The sequence below is a fragment of the Harmonia axyridis genome, chromosome X (assembly GCF_914767665.1).
Source record: "Harmonia axyridis chromosome X, icHarAxyr1.1, whole genome shotgun sequence".
In the NCBI taxonomy this organism is placed as follows: domain Eukaryota; kingdom Metazoa; phylum Arthropoda; class Insecta; order Coleoptera; family Coccinellidae; genus Harmonia; species Harmonia axyridis.
In genome coordinates, this window is record NC_059508.1 from 5,590,779 (window position 1) to 5,612,882 (window position 22,104).

At 34.5% G+C, this 22,104-nt stretch overlaps 1 protein-coding gene and 1 long non-coding RNA gene across 2 annotated transcripts; both read left to right on the forward strand.

Moving 5' to 3' along the window:
• The first annotated feature begins 387 nt into the window (after nt 1–387).
• On the forward strand, nt 388–1,632 carry LOC123686132 (craniofacial development protein 2-like). Its single transcript, XM_045626123.1, has one exon. The coding sequence runs from the start codon at nt 388–390 to the stop codon at nt 1,630–1,632; it is 1,245 nt and encodes a 414-aa protein (XP_045482079.1).
• Nucleotides 1,633–20,349: 18,717 nt separating this feature from the next.
• LOC123686072 lies at nt 20,350–21,490 on the forward strand. The gene is made up of 3 exons (XR_006748403.1): nt 20,350–20,801; nt 21,163–21,277; nt 21,352–21,490. It is a non-coding gene; the product is annotated as an uncharacterized LOC123686072 (long non-coding RNA).
• Nucleotides 21,491–22,104: the final 614 nt, after the last annotated feature.

Here is a 22,104-nt window from a genome sequence, read left to right on the forward strand (position 1 = left end):
AGTGGATTGAGTGACTATGTTGACGGTTCTAAGCCCGGATAAAGAAGGAGGGTTTTTAGGGTAGTTTAGCTGCCTGCTGGGGTGTAAGGGGTGACGACCAATGTAAAGGCCCACCCAACTGACAACCTCACCTGCACGTGGTGCACCCTGCCAGATAACTAACGAGGCTCTGTCGACCGAGTGATTACCGGTATAAGTAATCCCCTCTTGTCAACAACACCTACAGGTGGAACTGACAAGAGTAAGGGCACCCTATTGTCCTGGGGCTGAGAAATCGACCCCAAAGGCGGAAGAATTACAAATAAGTAATCAACGGCATACGGATGTGGAAAGCCACGGGATGACTACCACATTAAAGTTCCTTGAGGATATCCCTAGTAAGACATCATGGATATGTTCTTGTTAAATGAGTCCGGAGTTTCAAGCTCCCTAATCGGATCTCCGGAGGGAGCAAATAGGAACAGAAACATGAGTAACCAGAGATCAAGGGCAAAACGTATAAAAAGAATATGTACATGGAACGTGAAAACAATGGCCCAAGCTGGAAAAATTCAGAACGCTTTAAGAGAAATGAAAATACTGGACATAGAGATTATGGGTGTGAGTGAGATGAGATGGCCCGGTTCCAGCTACTGCAGTATAGAAAATTACAGAACATATTATTCTGGAAAGGACGATGGAAGGCACGAACATGGAGTAGGATTGATTGTCAATAAGGAGGCTGCCAGACTTGTTACAAATTTTGTCCCTGTAAACGAAAGAGTCATACTTCTACAATTGAATGCGTCCCCAATAAACATTAATATAATCCAGGTATATGCACCTACCAGCGACCACAGTGAAGACGAAGTGGAAGAGTTCTACTCTCAGATTAAGGACCTCATAAAAAAACTACCTAAACAAGAGATGCTCATCTTGATGGGTGATTTTAATGCCAAGGTGGGCAAGGGAAGAGAAGGGAAACACATTGGACCTTACGGACTTGGTGTTAGAAATGGAAGAGGAGAAACACTAAGCGTATTTGCATCCGAACACGACCTGGTAATAACAAACACTTTCTATAAATTACCAGACAGACGGCTGTATACCTGGACGTCTCCCAGAGACGACGGAGAAGACCACATCATTAGAAATCACATAGATTATATCTTAGTAAATCAACGATATAGAAATAGCTTTACGAGCGTAAAAACGTACCCGGGAGCTGATATACAGTCAGATCACAATCCACTTGTGGGAGAATATAGGACGAAATATAAGATCATACAAAGAGCAAAACAGATAAAACATAATATAAGGAAACTTAAGAATAATACAATAAGGGAACAAGTAAACAAGGACATCAATGACAGGTGCAGACAGATTAAGGAAGAAATTGTTAACTCAGAAGAACAAATAAAGTCAATTACCGAAACAGTAAGTAATATTAAAGACAAGTATCTGAAAGGGGAAGAAATAGAGCATAAGTCATGGATGACAGAAGAAATTTTGTTACTGATGAAAGAACGAAGGAACCAAAAGAACAATCCTGCAGCATATAAAAACATACAGAAAGATATACAGAGAAAAATTCGTGAAGCCAAACAGAAAGAATTAGATGAAAAATGTCGCGAAATCGAAAAGCAGGTTTGATGAGTTCAATGTTCACAGGAAAGTAAGAGAGGTTACAGGAAAGTTCAAAACCAAAACAGTGGGGAAACTTGTAGATGATAATGGAGAACTGATTGTAGATAGAGAGGACATCAAGGATACTTGGGAGAAGTATATACAACAATTATTTTTTGATGAAAGAGGAAATCCACCTTCCATCCCAACTGAATCTGGACCTACAATTATGACAGATGAAGTCCAAGCCGCTATTAACACGCTTAAAGACGGAAAGGCTACGGGACCAGACGGGGTGAATTCAGAATTCTTCAAACTCCTTGATGATGAGTCTGTAAAATTCTTAACACGCATTTTTAATACCGTCTACAATACAGGAAACATCCCAAAAGAATGGCTCATGTCTGAATTCCTAATATTACCAAAAAAACAGGGTGCCAAAGCGTGTGGTGACTATAGAACTATTAGCCTTATGAGCCATATGCTGAAGCTGTTTCTTAAGATCATTCACCGAAGAATCTACAAGGTATGTGAAGAAAGGGTGACGAATACACAATTTGGATTTATGAAGGGTGTCGGCACAAGGGATGCCCTATTTTGTCTGCAAGTATTGTTCCAACGCTGTAGAGATATGAATTGTAATATATTCGCTTGTTTTATCGATTATGAGAAAGCGTTCAGGGTGCGACAGGGTGCAGCATGAGAAGATGATGGAAGTTCTGAGAAACACAGGAATGGATGACAAAGATCTAAGAATTATCAGGAACCTTTACTGGAACCAAACAGCGACGGTAAAAATCAATGTGGAGGAACAAACCAACGAACTCAATATTCTTCGAGGCGTTAGACAAGGCTGCATCCTTTCACCGCTTATATTCAATCTCTACTCAGAAGAAGTTTTCAAAGAAGCCTTTGATAGTGCCGACATGGGAATCCTTCTGAACGGGGAACGATTGAACAACATTCGATATGCAGACGATACTGTGATATTTGCTGACAACATGAACAGCTTGCAGCAGCTAATCAACCGGATAAATGACGTTAGCAATCAATACGGCTTAAAAATTAACATCAACAAAACTAAGTTCATGGTGATTAGTAAGGAAACAGGTGGGAGGTACAACCTGATAATTAATAATAAACCTATAGAGAGGGTAACACAGTTCTCCTACCTAGGTACCATGATCAATGAGGATTGGGATCATTCACAGGAGATTAGAATTCGAATAGAGAAGGCAAGGGCCGCGTTCAATCAGATGGCTAAGGTATTTAAGAGTCATAGTCTAAACATAGGCATTAAAATCAGACTACTCCGATGCTACATCTTCTCAATTCTTTTTTACGGAATGGAATCATGGACACTAACAGAAGCAACAGAGAGAAGACTCGAGGCTTTCGAAATGTGGCTCTATAGGCGGATATTGAGAATCTCATGGATGGATAAAGTGACCAACAAATCAGTACTGGAACGAATGAACAAAAGCCTGGAAGTAATGAACACCATCAAGAAAAGAAAACTGGAATACCTAGGACATATTATGAGAAATGATAATAAATATGGCCTCTTAAAATCCGTTCTCCAAGGGAAAGTCTATGGTAAGAGAGGACCAGGAAGAAGACGTATATCATGGCTTAAAAATTTAAGGACATGGTTCTCGAAAACTACTACCGAGTTATTCAGAGCGGCCGTGAATAAAGTTATCATATCCAGGATGATCGCCAATATTCGGAACGAATAGGCACCCGAAGAAGAAGAAGCTGCCTGCCTGGTCTAAAATCTTCTTTAGCTCTCAGACCCGAAAATTTGCCACGGAACAGGACGAATAAACAGTAGACGACACAAGCTTGAAATAGGATTAAGATTTGAAAAACATGGAACATCAAAACTCTGAATATCAAAGATCAAGAAACTGTGTGAGAACTGAAGGACGATAAAATAGGTATATGTGCTCTACAAGAAACAAAGGAGAAAGGAAAGGGACAAAAAATGTATGACGACTTCCTGATAGTGTACAGTACATCCCATTTTGTGTGAGACAGCCAGGTTTCTCGCTTGTTATTTAAGATAGAGCCTTGCGGTTTTCACGTTCCTATCCTACTCTTTCGTGAAACTCAAGTTGGTCTAATCAGATTTTGCATAACTGTTTCCGTTCAAGAGATACAGGACGATTTTGGAAATTGATACTTTTCGGACCCCTCCTTTATCTCCGAAGTTAGTGGAAATAATGCTGAGGTAAAAACTACATCTGAATCAGAATCCTGCGTAGAATCCAGTGGCGTACTCAATTTTTTTTTCGGGGTATGGTTTTGAAGATTCAACACAAAGCAATATTTTTTTTTAATGGAACACCCTGAATATTATTACTTCGTTGGATTCGTATTTTTTTTTCCTTCAAAATGATGTATGATACTATGTAGGTAGGACGTTCAGAAATATAAAAAAACACTAAAACATCAAATAATGATGGTTTTTTTGTTAATGGATCATGAATTTCCCAAGTTTCAATAAGAGGATTATTACTTTTGATTTTTAAAAAGGAGTAGGTCATTGATCATACAAACATTCTTCTTGTTATTATGGCTACTATGCATTTGGCAGCATTGTTTTATCAAGCAAGCATTCGGAAGAAAAAACCAATCTGATCTAGCTGTTATCGCAATGAATTATTATTATTATTATTGATTCTTTTTTATATGGGAAATCCATTGCCCATTAACAAAAAAACCATCATTATTTGATGTTTTAGTGTTTTTTTATATTTCTGAACGTCCTACCTACATAGTATCATTTTGAAGGAAAAAAAACCACGAATCCAACGACGTAATAATATACAGGGTGTTCCATTGAAAAAAATATATGATAGGTTTGTGTTGAATCTTCAAAACCATACCCCGAAAAAAAAATTGAGTACGCCACTGGATTCTACGCAGAATTCTGATTCAGATGTAGTTTTTACCTCAGCATTATTTCTAATAATTTCGGAGATAAAGGAGGGGTTCGAAAAGTATCAATTTCCAAAATCACCCTGTATCTTTTGAACGGAAAAAGTTATGCAGAATCTGATTAGACCAACTTGAGTTTCACGAAAAAGTAGGGCAGGAACGTGAAAACCGCAAGGCTCTATCTTAAATAACAAGCGAGAAACCTGGCTGTCTCACCCAAAATGGGATGCACTGTACAGCGGTGTAGATAAAAGTAAAAAAGCCAATGAGGGAGTAGGTATCGCAGTGCACAATAGTATATTCTATAAAAAGTTGCAGAATGGGCTCCTATTAAAACACGAATGCGAAATTCGAAAACGAGCGACCGAGGAGCGAGGAGCGAGCTTGCAGGGACTGCACGACTAAACATTCGACAACGCCGAAGATACAGAACACCTTGGTTTTGTGAGGAAGTCAAAATACAGTGCAGGAAGAAGAAAAAAGCGTTCTTGAGCTAATATCCGAATTGATCTTTGGAGTCCTATAACATCTACAAAAGAATTTGAGAAGGAACTAATAAGCTGTTCAGAGCTTCATTCCTCTAACCAGCTTATTAGTTTTTTCTTGAATCGCTGGGAAAATTTTCCAAACAACTAGAAAGTGATTTCTCCGAGCTTCAAAAGCAAAAATGGCGATTTATAAGATGCCTAAATGAAGAGATCAATGAACTTATACCTGTAGGCCCGATCGAGGAAGAAACCTGGATCAAATACTTCAGAGATCTTTATAGAAACGATGAGACTACAGCAACCAAATGTACACCCAATATATGCATAGAAAACAAAATTGAAAGGCAGAGGTGGAGAAAACACTGAAGAAACTGACAAATAGAAAAACCCCAAGCCAAGACGACATCTCCAATGAACTTAATACTTAAATACGGAGGAGAAATCTGATCCAAGAACTGACGAAACTCACTAACAAAATAATTCACCACAACATGATTCCGGATGAAAAGCGAATAAGTTCTCTTCTTCTGTTGTTCGAAAATGGTGACAAAAAAGATCCTGCAAATTATAGCGAATAAATTCGTTATAAACCTTCCTTAAATTAACACCGAAAATTATGACAAATATTATTATGGAATACACTGATCTTGCAGATGAACAAGTATTCAGAACTGGTAGATCCTGCGCACATGCTGCATTCGTAATCAGACAAATAACGAAAAAATCAATTGAATACAGCAAACCAGCATTCTTTTGCTTTATCGACCTTTTATTTGATAGGCAAATACCTATTAACATCATTAAAAAAATAGAAAACTTCTAAAGAAACAACCCAGACCAAGCAAAGATTAACAACGCTCTCACTGCACCAATAACAGTTGAAAGAGGCATACGGCAAGGAGACTCTCTGAGTCCTTTACTGTTTGACAACATAATGGATGAAATAGTCAGACAAGTTCGAGAGCTACGAGGATACAAAATGGGAAACAATAAACATCTTTCATTATGAAGATGACGCTGTACTAGTAGCAGAAAATGAAGATGATCTCCAGAGACTTTTGTTTTCATTCAATAAAATCTGTAAAACACTAGGTATGGAAATATATGCAGCCGAAACTAAATGTTTGACTACATCTAAAATACCTCTGAGAAGAAGAGGAATGGAAAAAAGAAGAGAAATGGATGAAGAAGAGGAATGGAAGAATAAGATTATTAGTGAGTTTTTCATATTGTTCATATTCAAATATTATATTCGATTTGGATTTATTATTTTGAAAAACGAATGCCTGACACAAAATATGGAAAATTGTAAAAACGAATTGAAACAAATTTTGTGAACAATATTATTAGAAATATGCAGCTGCAGAATCATATCTACGAATTTTCGAATGAAAAATGATATCTCAAATGCACCAATGTGTGTGATTGAATGAGAATGGAATTATGTAAAGAAGATTAATAGTGAGTTTTTTATATCAATAATATTTGAATGTTTGTTTAATTCATATTAAACAGATTTAAATATTTGGTAGAAATTTTATCGCAAATCTCTTGAACAGAAAACTACAGGAAATGAGGCCAATGTACAACCAGATGTCCTCGCGCCATTCTGGAACAATCGATTTGCCAAATTCGCACATTTCAGCAAATTCCAGGTGACCGACGTTGACGGTACTCTACGTTCAAGTAACCTCTAGGTGAACAGCCCATGATGAAACTCTGAGTTGGCATTTAAAGAATTATATGAACTGTACTGATTTCCGCAATGTATTCATTCATATTATAATAATCCTTGTGTTGTACAGGGTGGGCAAATAAGCGAGGTAAGCGGTTTTATCTCAGGATCCACTCATCGTAGAGACTTGCGGTAAAAATTTTTACCACTAAAGTGATAAAAAGAACACACTGGAAATTGTTTTGAATTTCAGACATCTACCGCTAGGGGGCGTAATAGCTACCGTCGACTAAAAAAATGAATTTTACTCGAAAATGTTTTATATGAAGTTGAAGAAAAAATATCATCACTGTAATCCTTGGAAAATTCTCTATCTTTTTGAATTGTCACTTTCGGTTTTACGACATTAAATAAGGGTAGGTGAAAGGGAGAAATCTGACTGATTGAAACGCCTGTAACTTCAGTTTGGCTCAATATTTTTGAGAAAATTAGGTCTCGTCTGAAAGATAATATCTTGTTGATTGAGGACAAAATATAGTCATGATGAATTTGTTTTTGCTGCTTTCGATAGGGGGCGCTAAGTCAGCCAAACTGAAGTTACAGGCGTTTCAATCAGTCAGATTTCTCCCTTTCACCTACCCTTATTTGATGTCGTAAAACCGAAAGTGACAATTCAAAAAGATAGAGAATTTTCCAAGGATTACAGTGATGATATTTTTTCTTCAACTTCATATGAAACATCTTCGAGTAAAATTAATTTTTTTAGTCGACGGTAGCTATTACGCCCCCTAGCGGTAGATGTATGAAATTCAAAACAATTTCCAGTGTGTTCTCTTTATCACTTTAGTGGTAAAAAATTTTACCGCAAGTCTCTACGATGAGTGGATCCTGAGATAAAACCGCTTACCTCGCTTATTTGCCCACCCTGTACACAATAAAATATATTCAAACACCACCACGTGTTTCAATTCGATTGTATCTTCCTGAATTCAGAAGCTTTACATACTACTGCATTCTGCACTGTTACTTATACGGATTTACAACCCATTGAAAAAATCAGAAACGTCTTTTGGGAACTGTTCTCATAAAATACTGGAACTGAAACGCTTGGTAATGCTTGAGGGTTGGATTGCTTATTCTTGAAAGGTGTAGATCTTTATATCGTTTTCGCACTGGTACCAAATCCTGGCTTGTTGATTGTGGAATTCATTAGTTTGAAATTCTTGTATCTTTCGGATTGTTGTTATCTCAGGAGGTTTCTGGGTAATTCTCCATATGGCTTGGCTTGAAGGCTTTTCTTCTTATGATTGATGGGGCTTGGCGTGAAATCTTGAAGTACTTGGGTAGTTGCTCTTCTTGTTACTTGTGGACTTGGCTTGGCTTGAAGGAATTCTTAGTTACCTTCTTCTTATGGTACTTGTCGATTTGACTTGGCTTGAAGGATTTATTTTCTTGGTAATCTTGGACGGGGAGTGGCTTGAAGATCTTCTTAAGTAGGCTCGGAGGACCATGTATCTTTTGAGATTGAGTTCCCAAATCAGAAGACGTTTCTGCTTTCTTCCATGGGTTGCAAATTCGCTGATTCTTGAGTAAGTTCTGCACCTCAGTTAGAATAATATACAGGGTGTTTCCTAAACATGCGGCAAAAATTCAGGGGGTTGTTCCTTGGACTATTTTAAGCATGTTTTGTCCTTGGATGATTTTTGAAAAACCTCTTTGTTTCGAAGATACAGGGCGAACCACATTTTTCATATTTTTAAAATTAATAATAGTTTAAATAAAAATGCGTACCGCACTGTGTTTACTAAGTAGGTACAATTTATTTTTAAATTTGTTTAACAACATTCCAATTACTAAAAACGGCCAGTTTTTTGACTAAAAATTGATAAGTGCAGATGGTAAAGGAATACAGATTAAACACGGTTTTCATTTGAATTCGTTTTGTGATGTATTAGCAATTTTTAGTCAAAAAACTGGCCGTTTTTAGTAATTGGAATGTTGTTAAACAAATTTAAAAATAAATTGTATCTACTTAGTAAACACAGTGCGGTACGCATTTTTATTTAAACTATTATTAATTTTAAAAATATGAAAAATGTTGTTCGCCCTGTATCTTCGAAACAAAGAGGTTTTTCAAAAATCATCAAAGGACAAAATATTCTCAGAATAGTCCAAGGAACAACCCCCTGAATTTTTGCCGCATGTTTAGGAAACACCCCGTATATTCAGTCATTGGGTATAGGTGACCAAATTTATTCCAGTGAAATACTCTTTATTTTTATTCAGCAATGACGACGTTTCGGCTATTGTTTGTAGCCATTCTCAAGTCTAAAAAAATTATCCTACTTCAGATCTCACAATAAATACTATAATATTTCAAATACTCTTCAAAACACAAAAAAACAGACCCTACAATAAAAACTATACTATTTTAAATACTCTTCAAGAACACAAAAAAATCAGACTTTGGAACACTATCACAAGCAACAGAACACAAGACAGGAAACTTGAGAATTCTCTCACCATTATGAAATAGGTGTTTCTACAACAGAGTAAGCACCATCGTTATTATTATTCGTATTCATGATCTCTGACATGCGAAAACATATATGCAATTATATTCTTGGGAAATCTTTCCGCCAAACCAATTTCTCACAACATTTATGGAAATATCAGATTGAAAAATGTGTGTTCTCCATGCAGAACGTTGAAAAAATAAACCATTCATCATCCATTCTCCCTCAGTTTTTAATCAACAATCATAACTCGTTGCTGTATGTCTATTTTTATCCTTGATTATATTGGAATAAATTGAACTGAAATTAGCACAGTGTGTTATTTTATTCATTGAGTTTATTACTCGTTTTATACAAAATTTCTCCTCTATTTCTCTTTTGTTCTTTATGTTTTCCTTATATAGAATGCTAGTTTCTTTAAAATCCATATCGTGGCCAAGTTTCAAAACATGTTCTGCCTTATTCGTCCTAATCGTGCTCTTATGTGCGGAAATTCTGTTTTCCAACTTTTGCTTTGTTGTTCCAATATATTTAAGATCGCAGGTTTTACAGGGAATTGAATAAACTAGATTTTTTTGTATTCAAATTAACGTGTCTCAACAGCTCAGCCATTGACACAAGGTACAATGTTCTTATCCTCTAGGCATTACAAAAAAGGAAACATTGAACTAAAATGATATCAATCAAATTTGATTGTACAGGATGGGCAAATTTCGATGTTTTAGCACTACAACTTTTAAACCAGAGGTGATAGACAAAATCTGATACCCACTTCTCGATCTCTTTTTCTGAGAAACTATCAAGGGTAGTATTCATTTTTGGCCACCTTCTTTTGTTTTCGAGTTATAATCGAAATTGGAAAAATGGCGATATCGAAAAACATTCATATCTCCCTTGATATTGATGATAGAGCTCTGAAATTTAAACTTTATACAGGCACTTTTTAACGTAGAATCCAGTGGCGTACTCGTCTTTTCAAAAGGGTTTTTAATTACGAAGCTATGACCCAAAGTTATGTTTTTTTTAAATGGGAACACAATATTTCTGTGACATTTTTGAAAGCTTAATTTTTCCTGATTTCGAAAATATATAACATCGTTCAGTTTGTATCAATATAAATAATGGAGAATGCTCAAAAACTTTTCTCATCTAAGTGTCTCAATATTTCTATGGTTTCAAATGTTGATGAGCACAGAAAAATATAGCTTCTTATAACAAGAGCAGTATCCTTCCGTCAATCTGATTATTTATATGATTTTTACTAATTTCGACAAAATTCGGATTTAGATATATTTTATAAATTTTTCATTCCAAAATGGTTTCGGAAATAATGAAAAGATCCACATCATCGACTGTTTCAATCGAGATAGTTGTAATGAGATGAATGCATTGGTAAATTATTTCTATAGGTCTCTAGAATGAATACGTTCAAATATTGACTTGTGCGGTTGACTTCTTTCTGGAAAACTATTCAAATAGTCTTGTGATGCTGCATCCTCATTATAATTGCACCTAATGTAACATTCGAGCATATTGAACTTTTCGTTATTTCCATAATTCATTTTGAAATAGAAAAATATACAAGTATTTCGAAACAATGATACTCGTAGCGCTGATTTGATTTCAAATGATATAAATTGATGATTTGACAGTCAAAGCTCGAATCTCTATGATAGCAGTCCATTATTCTGTGAGAAATTGAGTAAAAAGCATAGAAATGAAGAAAATAATAGAAGGAGACTGTGGCAATGATACAATGCTAAATTTTTCTGTGCTCATCAACATTTGAAACCATAGAAATATTGAGACACTTAGGTGAGAAAAGTTTTTGACCATTTTCCATTATTTATATTGATACAAACTATACGATGTTATATATTTTTGAAATCAGGAAAAATTAAGCTTTCAAAAAATGTCACAGAAATATAGTGTTCCCATTTAAAAAAACATAACTTTGGGTCATAGCTTCGTAATTAAAAACCTTTTTGAAAAGACGAGTACGCCACTGGATTCTACGTAAAAAAGTGACTGTATAATGTTTAAATTTCAGAGCTCTATCATCAATATCAAGGGAGATATGAATGTTTTTCGATATCGCCATTTTTCCAATTTTCACTTATAACTCGAAAACAAAAGGAGGTGGCCAAAAATGAATACTACCCTTGATAGTTTCTCAGAAAAAGAGATCGAGAAGTGGGTGTCAGATTTTGTCAGTCACCTCTGGTTTAAAAGTTGTAGTGCTAAAACATCGAAATTTGCCCACCCTGTACAATTGACAGCCTTTTAGAAATTTAATGGTTGCTTTAATTTGAGTTTTCGAGATGAGATTGTCTCTTAGATTGTCTTTTAGTCCCATTTGACGACGAAGGTCACCATGTGGGCATCGAGATAGAAAGTGTTCTACACTTCAAACTAAAAAAAAAAAAAAATTAGATTTGACTGATCCCATTTTTCAGTTTTGTCTTTGATTTTTGTATAAATAGTATACAGCTTGTTTTCACTGCCAAAGACTACTGTGTATCCATATTTCTTCATGATGTTTTCAATTTTTTCTCCAGCACCTTTTATGTATGGAAGTACTAACATTTTTGTCAAGTCTATTTTTTGTTTGTTTTCTGTTCTGTTTAGTAAAACAAGTACCACCTGAAAATGGCTTCCCTAAGAAACTGATAGGAAAAATAGTGGAGAACTGCACTTTCCTCTATTACAACACAGAACAGAAAACAAAAAAAGAAATAGACTTGAAAAAAGTGTTAGTACTACCATACATAAAGGGTGCTGAAGAAAAAATTGAAAACATCATGAAGAAATATGGAAACACAGTAGTCTTTAAAAGTGAAAACAAACTGAATACTATTTGTACAAAAATAAAATAAGAAACTGAAAAATGGGATCAGTCAAATCTAATTTTTTTTTTTTTAGTTTTCACTTGAGTGTAGAACACCATCTATCTCGATGCCCACATTATGGTGAACTTCGTCGTCGAATGGGACTAAACTAAAAGATAATCTAAGATACAATCTCATCTCGAAACCTCAAATCAAAGAAACCATTAAATTTCTAAAAGACTGTCAATTGTACAATCAAATTTGATTGATATCATTTTAGTTCAATGTTTCCTTTTTTGTAATGCCTAGAGGATAAGTATATTGTACCTTGTGTCAATGGCTTAGCTGCTGAAACACGTTAATTTAAATAAAAAAAAATCTAGTTTATTCAATTCCCTGTAACCTGCAATCTTAAATATATTGGAACAACAAAGAAAAGTTGAAAAACAGAATTTCCGCACATAAAAGCACGATTAGGACGAATAAGGTAGAAAGTACGGCTTTAGCCGAATATGTTTTGAAACTTGGCCACGATATGGATTTTGAGGAAACTAGCATTCTATATAAGAAAAAAATAAAGAACAAAAGAGAAATTGCGGAAAATTTTTTTATAAAACGAGAAATAAACACAATGAATAGAATAACAGACAGTGCGAATTTCAGTTCAATTTATTCCAGTATAGGTAATCAATGATGAAAATAGACTAAATAGATAACCTTACATACAGCAACGAGTTATGATTGTTGATTTAAAACTGAGGGAAGATGGATGATGGATTATCTAACGTTTTGCATCGAGAACACACATTTTTTCATCTGATATTTTCGTAAATTTTGTGACAAATTTGTTTGGCGAAAAGATTCCCCAAGAATATAATTGCATATATGTTTTCGCATCTAAGAGATCATGAATACAAATAAAAATAACGATGGTGCTTATTGTAGAAACACTTATTTCATAATGGTGAGAGAATTCTCTAGTTTCCTGTCTTGTGTTCTGTTGTTTGTGATAGTGTTCCAAAGTCTGATTTTTTGGTGTTTTTGAAGAGTATTTGAAATTGTATAGTATTTATTGCAGGGTCTGCTTTTTTTGTGTTTTGAAGAGTATTTGAAATATTATAGTATATATTGTAAGATCTGAAGTAAGATATTTTTTTTTTACTTGAGAATGGCTACAAACAATAGCCGAAACGTCGTCATTGCTGAATAAAAATAAAGTGAATTTGGTCACCTATACCCAATAACTCAATATATATCTAAATTCGCAGAAGTAGCAGTGCAGAATACAATAGTTTGAAAGGCTTCTGGATTCAGGAAGATACTGGATTGCAGAGGGTCGTAAATCCACTACAATCGAAGTAAAACACGCATTAATGTTTATTCTGTACAGGGTGGGCAAATAAGCGAGGTAAGCGGCTATATCTCAGGATCCACTCATCGTAGAGACTTGCGGTAAAAATTTTCATCACTAAAGTGTACAAGAAAACACACTGGAAATTGTTTGAAGTTCATACCTCTACTGCTAGGGGGCGCAATAGCTATCGTCGAGTAGAAAAATGATTTTTACTCGAAAATGTATCAAATGAATTTGAAAAAAAAATATTATCACTGTAATCCTTGGAAAATTCTCTATCTTTTTGAATTGTCACTTTCGATTTAACGACATCAAATAAGGCTAGGTGAAAGGGAGAAATCTGACTGATTGAAATGCCTGTATCTTTAGTTTGGCTCAACATTTTTGAGCAAATTAGATCTCGTCTGAAAGATAATATCTTGTTGATTGAGGACAAAATATACTCATGATAAATTTGTTTTTGCTGCTGTCGATAGGGGGCGCTAAGTCAGAAGTTCATTGTTTTGTTCATTGTTCAATGATAGGATTTTTTTAACAGAAACAGAAATTCCATCAAAAGGCCGCAAAGCGATAGTTTCAGGCGTTCTGAAGTTATGGCCGAATGAAGATATTCTTGAACTGATGCACTGTGAAACACCAAATTGTGGCTTTAAGTTCTGAAAGAAACAGAAATCCCATCAAATTGTATGGAAAAACCAAAAGGTCGCAAAGCGATAGCTCCAGGCGTTCTGGAGTTATGGCCGAAAGAAGACACAATTCAGTTTTTCAGTGAATCAGTTGGAGCATATCTTTTTTCGGCCATAACTCCTGAACGCCTGAAGCTGTCGCTTTGCGACCTTTTGGTTTTTTCATACAAATTTGATGGGATTTCTGTTTCTGTCAGAACTTTAAGCCAAAATCTGGTTTTTCACAGTGCATCAGTTGAAGAATATCTTCTTTCGGCCATAACTTCAGAACGCCTGAAACTATCGCTTTGCGACTTTTAGGTTTTTTCATGCAAATTTGATGGAATTTCTGTTTCTGTTAAGAAAATCACATCATTACGTTTGAAATTTCGGAGTAAAATTAACAAAACAATGAACTTCTGACTTAGCGCCCCCTATCTAAAGCAGCAAAAACCAATTTATCATGAGTATATTTTGTCCTCAATCAACAAGATATTATCTTTCAGACGAGATCTAATTTGCTCAAAAATGTTGAGCCAAACTAAAGTTACAGGCATTTCAATCAGTCAGATTTCTCCCTTTCACCTACCCTTATTTGATGTCGTAAAATCGAAAGTGGCGATTCAAAAAGATAGAGAATTTTCCGAGGATTACAGTGATGATATTTTTTCTTCAAATTCATATAAAACATTTTCGAGTAAAATTCATTTTTCTACTCGACGATAGCTATTACGCCCCCTAGCGGTAGAGGTATGAACTTCAAAACAATTTCCAGTGTGTTTTCTCGTACACTTTAGTGATGAAAATTTTTACCGCAAGTCTCTACGATGAGTGGATCCTGAGATGTAGCCGCTTGCCTCGCTTATTTGCCCACCCTGTACAACACAAGGGTTATGATATGAATGAATACATTGCGAAAATCCGTACAGTTTATATAATTTTTGATATACTAACTCAGAGTTTTATCATGGGCTGTTCACCTAGAGGTTTCTTGAACGTAGTTCCTTCATAGTCGTTCACCTGAAATGAGCTAATTTGGCAAATGTATTGTTCCAGAATGGCGGTAGGACATCCGGTTTTACATTGGCTTTCCTAATTTCCTGTAGTTTTCCATTAGATACATTCGCGATGGAATTTCGACCAAATACCCCAATATGTTTTCATATGAATTGAACAATATTATTTATCCGATACTATAGTTGCTGAATATTAATACGCATGTATCTTATCAAAACAAAAGTAAAAAATCATTTATTCTCACAGTTACTTTAAGTTTCACTATTAAGAATGAGATTTATGATTATATTTATTCACAAAATTTGATCAATCACTCTTTCAATGCCAGTGCCAATTAATTAGACATCTTTCACAAAGTATAAAATTCACCAATTTTAATTAAATAACTGATTATAAATTCTACAGTTTGTTGTGGAGAGTATCAATTATACTCTGCAAGACACGAATAAAAACCAGAAAATATTAACAAATTTTAGTAATTTTGATTTTAATCAATTTGTAAATTGTTAACTGAGTGGTAATGTATACTTTTATACAGGGTGTTTCATTAGTAAATATACTGTTATGGATCTCTTCAAATTGAATTTTGAAAATTTTGTAGAATAGATCCAAACCGATATGAATTTCTCCCCAATTCTACTATTTTCCTGAGAAGTTAGTGAAATTCCACTATTGAACTAAATGACGAGCGAGGCACTAAAATCTACGGATCTCGATTGAAAACTTTCTGCTCTTTGCGAGTATTTCCATCAAATTCCAATATTCCACTACACATGGTGTTGAATATCAGCTTATGAAAAGTCCCATATTTTTCTAAGACGGACCTAATTCTTTTTGATCAGTGTCAAAATTGATTAATTAATTAATGGAGTGAATTGTACCTTCCAAACATCAATCGAATATACTAGTTGGTTCAAAAGGAATTGAAAATATTGGTGAATTCATAAATCTCGGCTATGGGGTTGATTACACCTATCATATACAGGTTTGGAAAATTCACTCGGAACCATGGGATTTAGCGTACAAATCTCCAATTCGCTCTAGCTCCAGTGGAACAGTGGAAGCAATGTCATATCAAATAACGCGAACGGCTGCTGGCAGGCGTAGTGGGGATGTGTTGTTCTGGAGTTTTGACGGTCCGCGAACCGCGATCAGTAAACATTCGCACTCCAAACGTGGTGTGTAGGACGTCAGGCCGTATTGGTTTGATTCGAATGTTATTACGACAATTTTGTTGTGTGTATGCGAGGAATTCATTTGTCACAATAAATGCAACAAATAATTTTCTAAGTGTAAATCAAGTTATTTTTCGCCATAACTGGTTTGAAAATGAAATAAATTCTACATAATAGAAAATTGAAGAACAAAAAAAACAAATTCTAAAAACTGAGAGATCGACAATTTTTTCTTGTAAACAGAACATAATTAATTTTCAAACCGATATGATCTAACGCAAAATCACATAGATTGCGACTGATTCCATCGTGCACGCAGGTCGAAAGACTTCAGACCCGAGCCGACTAACAGATCCCCCCACTACGCTTGCCAGCAGCTGTTTGCGATGACCAGATATTTATTTGATATGGCACCGCACTCATGTTTCGATTCTTCCACTGTTACATTGGAGCCAGAGCGACTTGGAGATTTGTACGCTAAATCCCATGGTTCCGAGTGAATTTTCCAAACCTGTATAGGGTTCTGAACTCTTCTACGGTAGCTCTATCTCAGGCTAACGTATGTACATTTATCAATGAAACACCTTGTCGAGAACATTATGCTCAGTTGTTTGAAAACCTGAAAATCTTAACAAATTCTGTAATTATGATTTTAATCAATTTGACAATCGTTAACTGAGTGATAACGTATACTTCTATGGAGAAAATAATGGTTACTTGTATGAATTTATTTTTCAGAAATGGGCTGTGTATTATAATATATATTCACCTTTTTCTTCAGGTGCATTCTTCATTACTGAAGGTTGGGGACAATTTCAGCAAACTCCTTCCTATTCAGAGTTTTTCTTGATAGGGTGGTTGTGTCCAACCCAGTCTATTCCCTGACATTTTTAAGCCACGAGCATTGGATGTGTCTTAAGCTACATTCACCAGTGAACATTAATATTCCTTCAGTTTGAATTTTCCTTCTCCCTTATCACAGTTCTGCAAATTATCTATAAATTAATCTCAAAAGGAGCCCTAAATTCCGATCTTTTCTACTTCTTTTGAATAACAATAATGTGTTTCATGCGTACTATTTTGTTTAGCGTTTTTACAAGGGGTTCCTACATGCTAACACTTTTTTCAACATTTTCTTACATCTATCCCACAATTCAAAAAGTCAACATTTTCTTTCAAAATTTCTGGAAATTTTCCTTACTTCCCAAGACCTACGTCTATTATTTCCCGTGTTTCATCTGCATAAACCCTTTTATTACTACTCTTTTATATAACGAACAAAATGGTTCTCTTTCGAAGGAGTTCTAGCAAAGTAAGAAGCTTCATGGTTATTGAATGATGAGAGGTACTCAAGTCGAGTTATTAGAAGATGAAAAATAAAACAGGAACTGGGTGAGTAATATTTGTCAATGTATATGAAAATGAATGTCGCACAATTTATATTTCACTACTCATCAAAGCGAGACATTGATTCGAAATCAACCGAGCTGAGAAAAAATGAAAAGAAAAAATCCTTAGCGAGGACCGATTGTAAAAAACCATTATCAGCTATAAACCACTGGAAGAAGTTACTTTTAATTGAAATCAGTTATATATTCTAATTCCAACCACTATTATTCGGTTAATTTGGATTTGTAGTCAAATACAGGGTGATTCACCGGGATGGCCTATTAGAAGTTCATTGAAAACTAATCATGATTTTGAGCTGAAAAATTGCACATTGGGATTTGAGACAATGATCTTCCTCCTTAAAATATTTTTAGATCTCTACAACTTATATACCGAAAACAGACTACTACTTCCCTATTTCAAATGACAAACCCATTATATTATTGCATCATTAGATAGGTTTTTTGATGGCAATTTCGGCAATATGCCATACTTCGGGTAAAAACTCAACAGTTCATGAGTTATTGGAATTCTTATAAAAAATGGTGGCGATGAGGACTCAAACTTTTTGGAATATTTCAGCAGAAAAAGTTTCCGAAATTTTCTTTTTCTTTTTCGATTCTGCAAATACGTAGTATTATAAGACTGTTTGCGGCTTGGACCAAAAATGTACAGGGTGTTTATAAGAAGATCATGAACTTGGACAACTCAAATTCATCGAAACTCAAGATTTTCAAATAAGAGCCTATATTTTTTATTTTTTCAGTCCATTCTTCGTACAAAAATAGTTGGGATTACTTAAGCAAACCCTTCACCTAAGATAAATACTTTAAGAGTTATGGAGGAAGAAATTTAAATGGGGAAAAATCCTGTGTGAATAACTATCTGTGACGGAAAACACAGAAAGAAACTAAAATTCGATGTTTGGATAACTAAATTTTACATTTCATAAATTTTAATTGATGTTTCGTTTGGATTGTTGAGAAATCCATAAATCAATACAATTTTCAATTACGAATAATTCATTACAATTCTTGATATGTAGAATTTAGTTATGGAAACATCGAAATTTAGTTTCTTTCTATGTTTTTCGGACGTCAAAGATTACTCCTCACAGTTATACCTAAATAGCGGTTTTTCCTCATTTAAAATTCTTCCTCCATAACTTCATTTTAGGTGAAGGGTTTGCTTTCTAAATTTTTGCCGCTTTTTCGAAATATTTTGGATATGGTTACAATATCTGAGGAGAATGGTGAATGGAAACGAATCTTAATCAACACAAAATTTGGAAGATGAATGGTAATTTGATATATCAAAGCTGTTTATTTATTCGGTTTGTAGAAAATTATGTAGAAACTAAATGACTAAAATTTTATTGATTGATTGTCAACCATCCCTTCAAATTAAATTTTTCATATTTCTCATGAAGTAATTGATTTTTCCCCTCAAGGTAAGATATCAAAGGATTCAGGAAGGGATAACTACCAGCAATTGATGAGTGTATGGGTTCCAGTTGAAGAGGATAAAGAACAAGAGTCATGAAAGAAGAAGAGGAATGGAGAAAGAGGAAAGGGAAAAAAATAGATACTACAATAGATACAGTTGTTTGAATTCATTTTCCAGAAGTTGGCTGTGTCTTATAATACATTCACCAGTCATCATTAATATTCCTTCAATTTGAATATTCCTTCTCCCTTATCACAGTTCTTCGAATTATCTATGAATTCACCTCATTAAGAGCCCTCAATTTCAAGGATACGTACCTTGATTTAGATTTCAGCCATTATTAGTTTAATTTGAGTCAAATAATTTCAACAAAACTCCTTCTCAGGTTTATTTTATGATGAATTTTATAATTTCTTGGTTAGAAATCCGAGAAGGAGTTGTAAATTCAGGTTAACATTTTCTCTAATTCTGTGGTTATTCCGTTCATTCTTCCACATCTTGTAGAACAAAATCGTGCGAGAATATATCAGAAACGCACAGTTTTCTTGGTTATATTTTATTATTCTATGTTGGTTCTCTGAACTTTCCGCCACGGCTTTATCTGTCAATTCATCAATTTGCCTTAAACAAATCAGTTCTATCAACCAACATTTTTCAATACAAAAATCACTAAATTATATTTATGGAAATATTTCATTAATTTCAATGAAAATGCAATGAATTAGAGAAAATAATGTATAATACTCGTACAGAAGGTTCATTCTACCACTCGTTCATTCCAAAACTCGCCACTTCGTGGCTCGTTTTTGAATTTTGAACTCGTGGAAGAATATCAATGCCTTCTGCACTTGTATTATAAATAACTATTCTAATATCGTTGTTCATTTTCTCAAAGCACCTCATGTGGGATAGAAGCAACAGAAACCTCTCTTGGGATTGAAAAATATCAACAAATACTTCCTTGAGATACATAATTTGGAATAGTACGTACGTTAAATCACTTTAGTTCCTGAATCTGAAAGAATACTTGCGTAATACCTGGCGTTATCACATCAACTTCGCTGAATGGGGATTGGATTACTATAGCTTCCTGATAAGATATGGTGTTCAGAAGGCTGAGAATTATTTACAGAAGAGGTTCCATCCTAATAGCAGAGTAATTCATTAAAAACCGATTTAAGTTAAGTTTTTATCTAAAAATTATTTTTTTAGAGTGAAAATGATCGATCTTTGTATATTTAACTTATATTAAATTTGCAAAAACCTGGGTAGGAGTTTTGTTGCCAAATAAGCCAGACCACTCCTAGAAATTAGTCTTTAGAGTCTCATGGGCGATTGTATGTAACGTTACAATCTTCTCTACTTCTTGTGCATAACAATAATGTGTTTCATGCGAACTATTTTGTTTAGCGTTTTCACGAGGGATTCCTACATTCTAACCTTAATGTTCTTTAAACATTTTTTTACATCTATCCCACAATTCTAAAAGTCAAAATTTTCTTTTATATTTCTGGAAACTTTCCTCACTTCAAAAGGTCTACTACTATTATTTCAGGTGCTTCATCTGCATAAACGCTTTCATATAACGAACAAAATGGTTCCTTTCGATGAAGTTCTAGCAATGTAAGAAGCTTTATGGTTATTGAATGATGAGAGGTACTTAAGTTGAGTTATTCGATGAAAAGTAAAATACGAACTGGGTGAGTGATATTTGTCAGTGTAAATGAATGGTCGTGTTGATGTTTAAATCTTCTATGTTGAAACACTGAACTCATTCTAGAACAAAATAAAAATAAATGGCTCACAGTTTATATATATTAATTTTGATTTGTGGTAAAATAAACCACCCTTGGGCATGCAATTTTTTCTAAATTTTTGCCGCTTTTCGAAATATTTTATGTATGGTTACAATATCTGAGGAGAATGGTGAGTGGAAAAGAATCTTAATTAACCCCAAATTTTAAAGATGAATGATAATTTAACATATTAAAGCTAGTTAACCTTCCCTTTAGATGAAATTTTTTATATTTCATATTAAGTATTTGTTTTTTTCTACTCAAGGTAAGATATCAAAGGAATCACCACCAGCAATTGAAGAGTGTATGGGGTCTAGTTGGAGATGATATAGAACAAGAGTCGTGAAAGAAGAAGGGGAAAGGGAAGATAGAAATTAATAGTGAGTTTTTCATATTAGAATATTATTTATCCGATATTATAGTTGCTAAATTTTACTGCGTTTTGTCGTTCCAGGTATTCTCTTGGAGCCAATATAGGGCAAGAGGAAGTAATATGCTGAATATATTATTATTGGTGTGTCTCAGTACAGTGCATCCCATTTTGGGTGAGACAGCCAGGTTTCTCGCTTGTTATTTAAGATAGAGCCTTGCGGTTTTCACGCTCCTGTCCTACTTTTTCGTGAAACTCAAGTTGGTCTAATCAGATTCTGCATAACTGTTTCCGTTCAAAAGATACAGGGTGCTTTTGGAAATTGATACTTTTCGGACACCTTCTTTATCTCCGAAGTTATTAGAAATAATGCTGACCTGAAAACTACATCTGAATCAGAATTCTGCGTAGAATCCAGTGGCATACTCAATATTTTTTTCGGGGTATGGTTTTGAAGATTCAACACAAACTTATGTTTTTTTTAATGGAACACCATGTGTATCATTACTTCGTTGAATTTGTTATTTTTTTCCCTTCAAAATGATGTATGACACTATGTAGGTAGGATGTTCAGAAATGTTGAAAAAACACTAAAACATCAAATAATGATGATTTTTTGTTAATGGGCAATGGATTTCCCATAGAAAAGAAGAATCAATAATGATAACAATAATTTATAGCGATGACAGCTAGATCAGATTGGTTTTTTCCTTCCAATGCCTACTTGATAAAACAATGCTCCCAAATGCATTGTAGCCATAATAACAACAAGGATGTTTGTGTCATCAATGACCTACTACTTTTAAAAATCGAAAGTAATAATCCTCTTATTGGAAC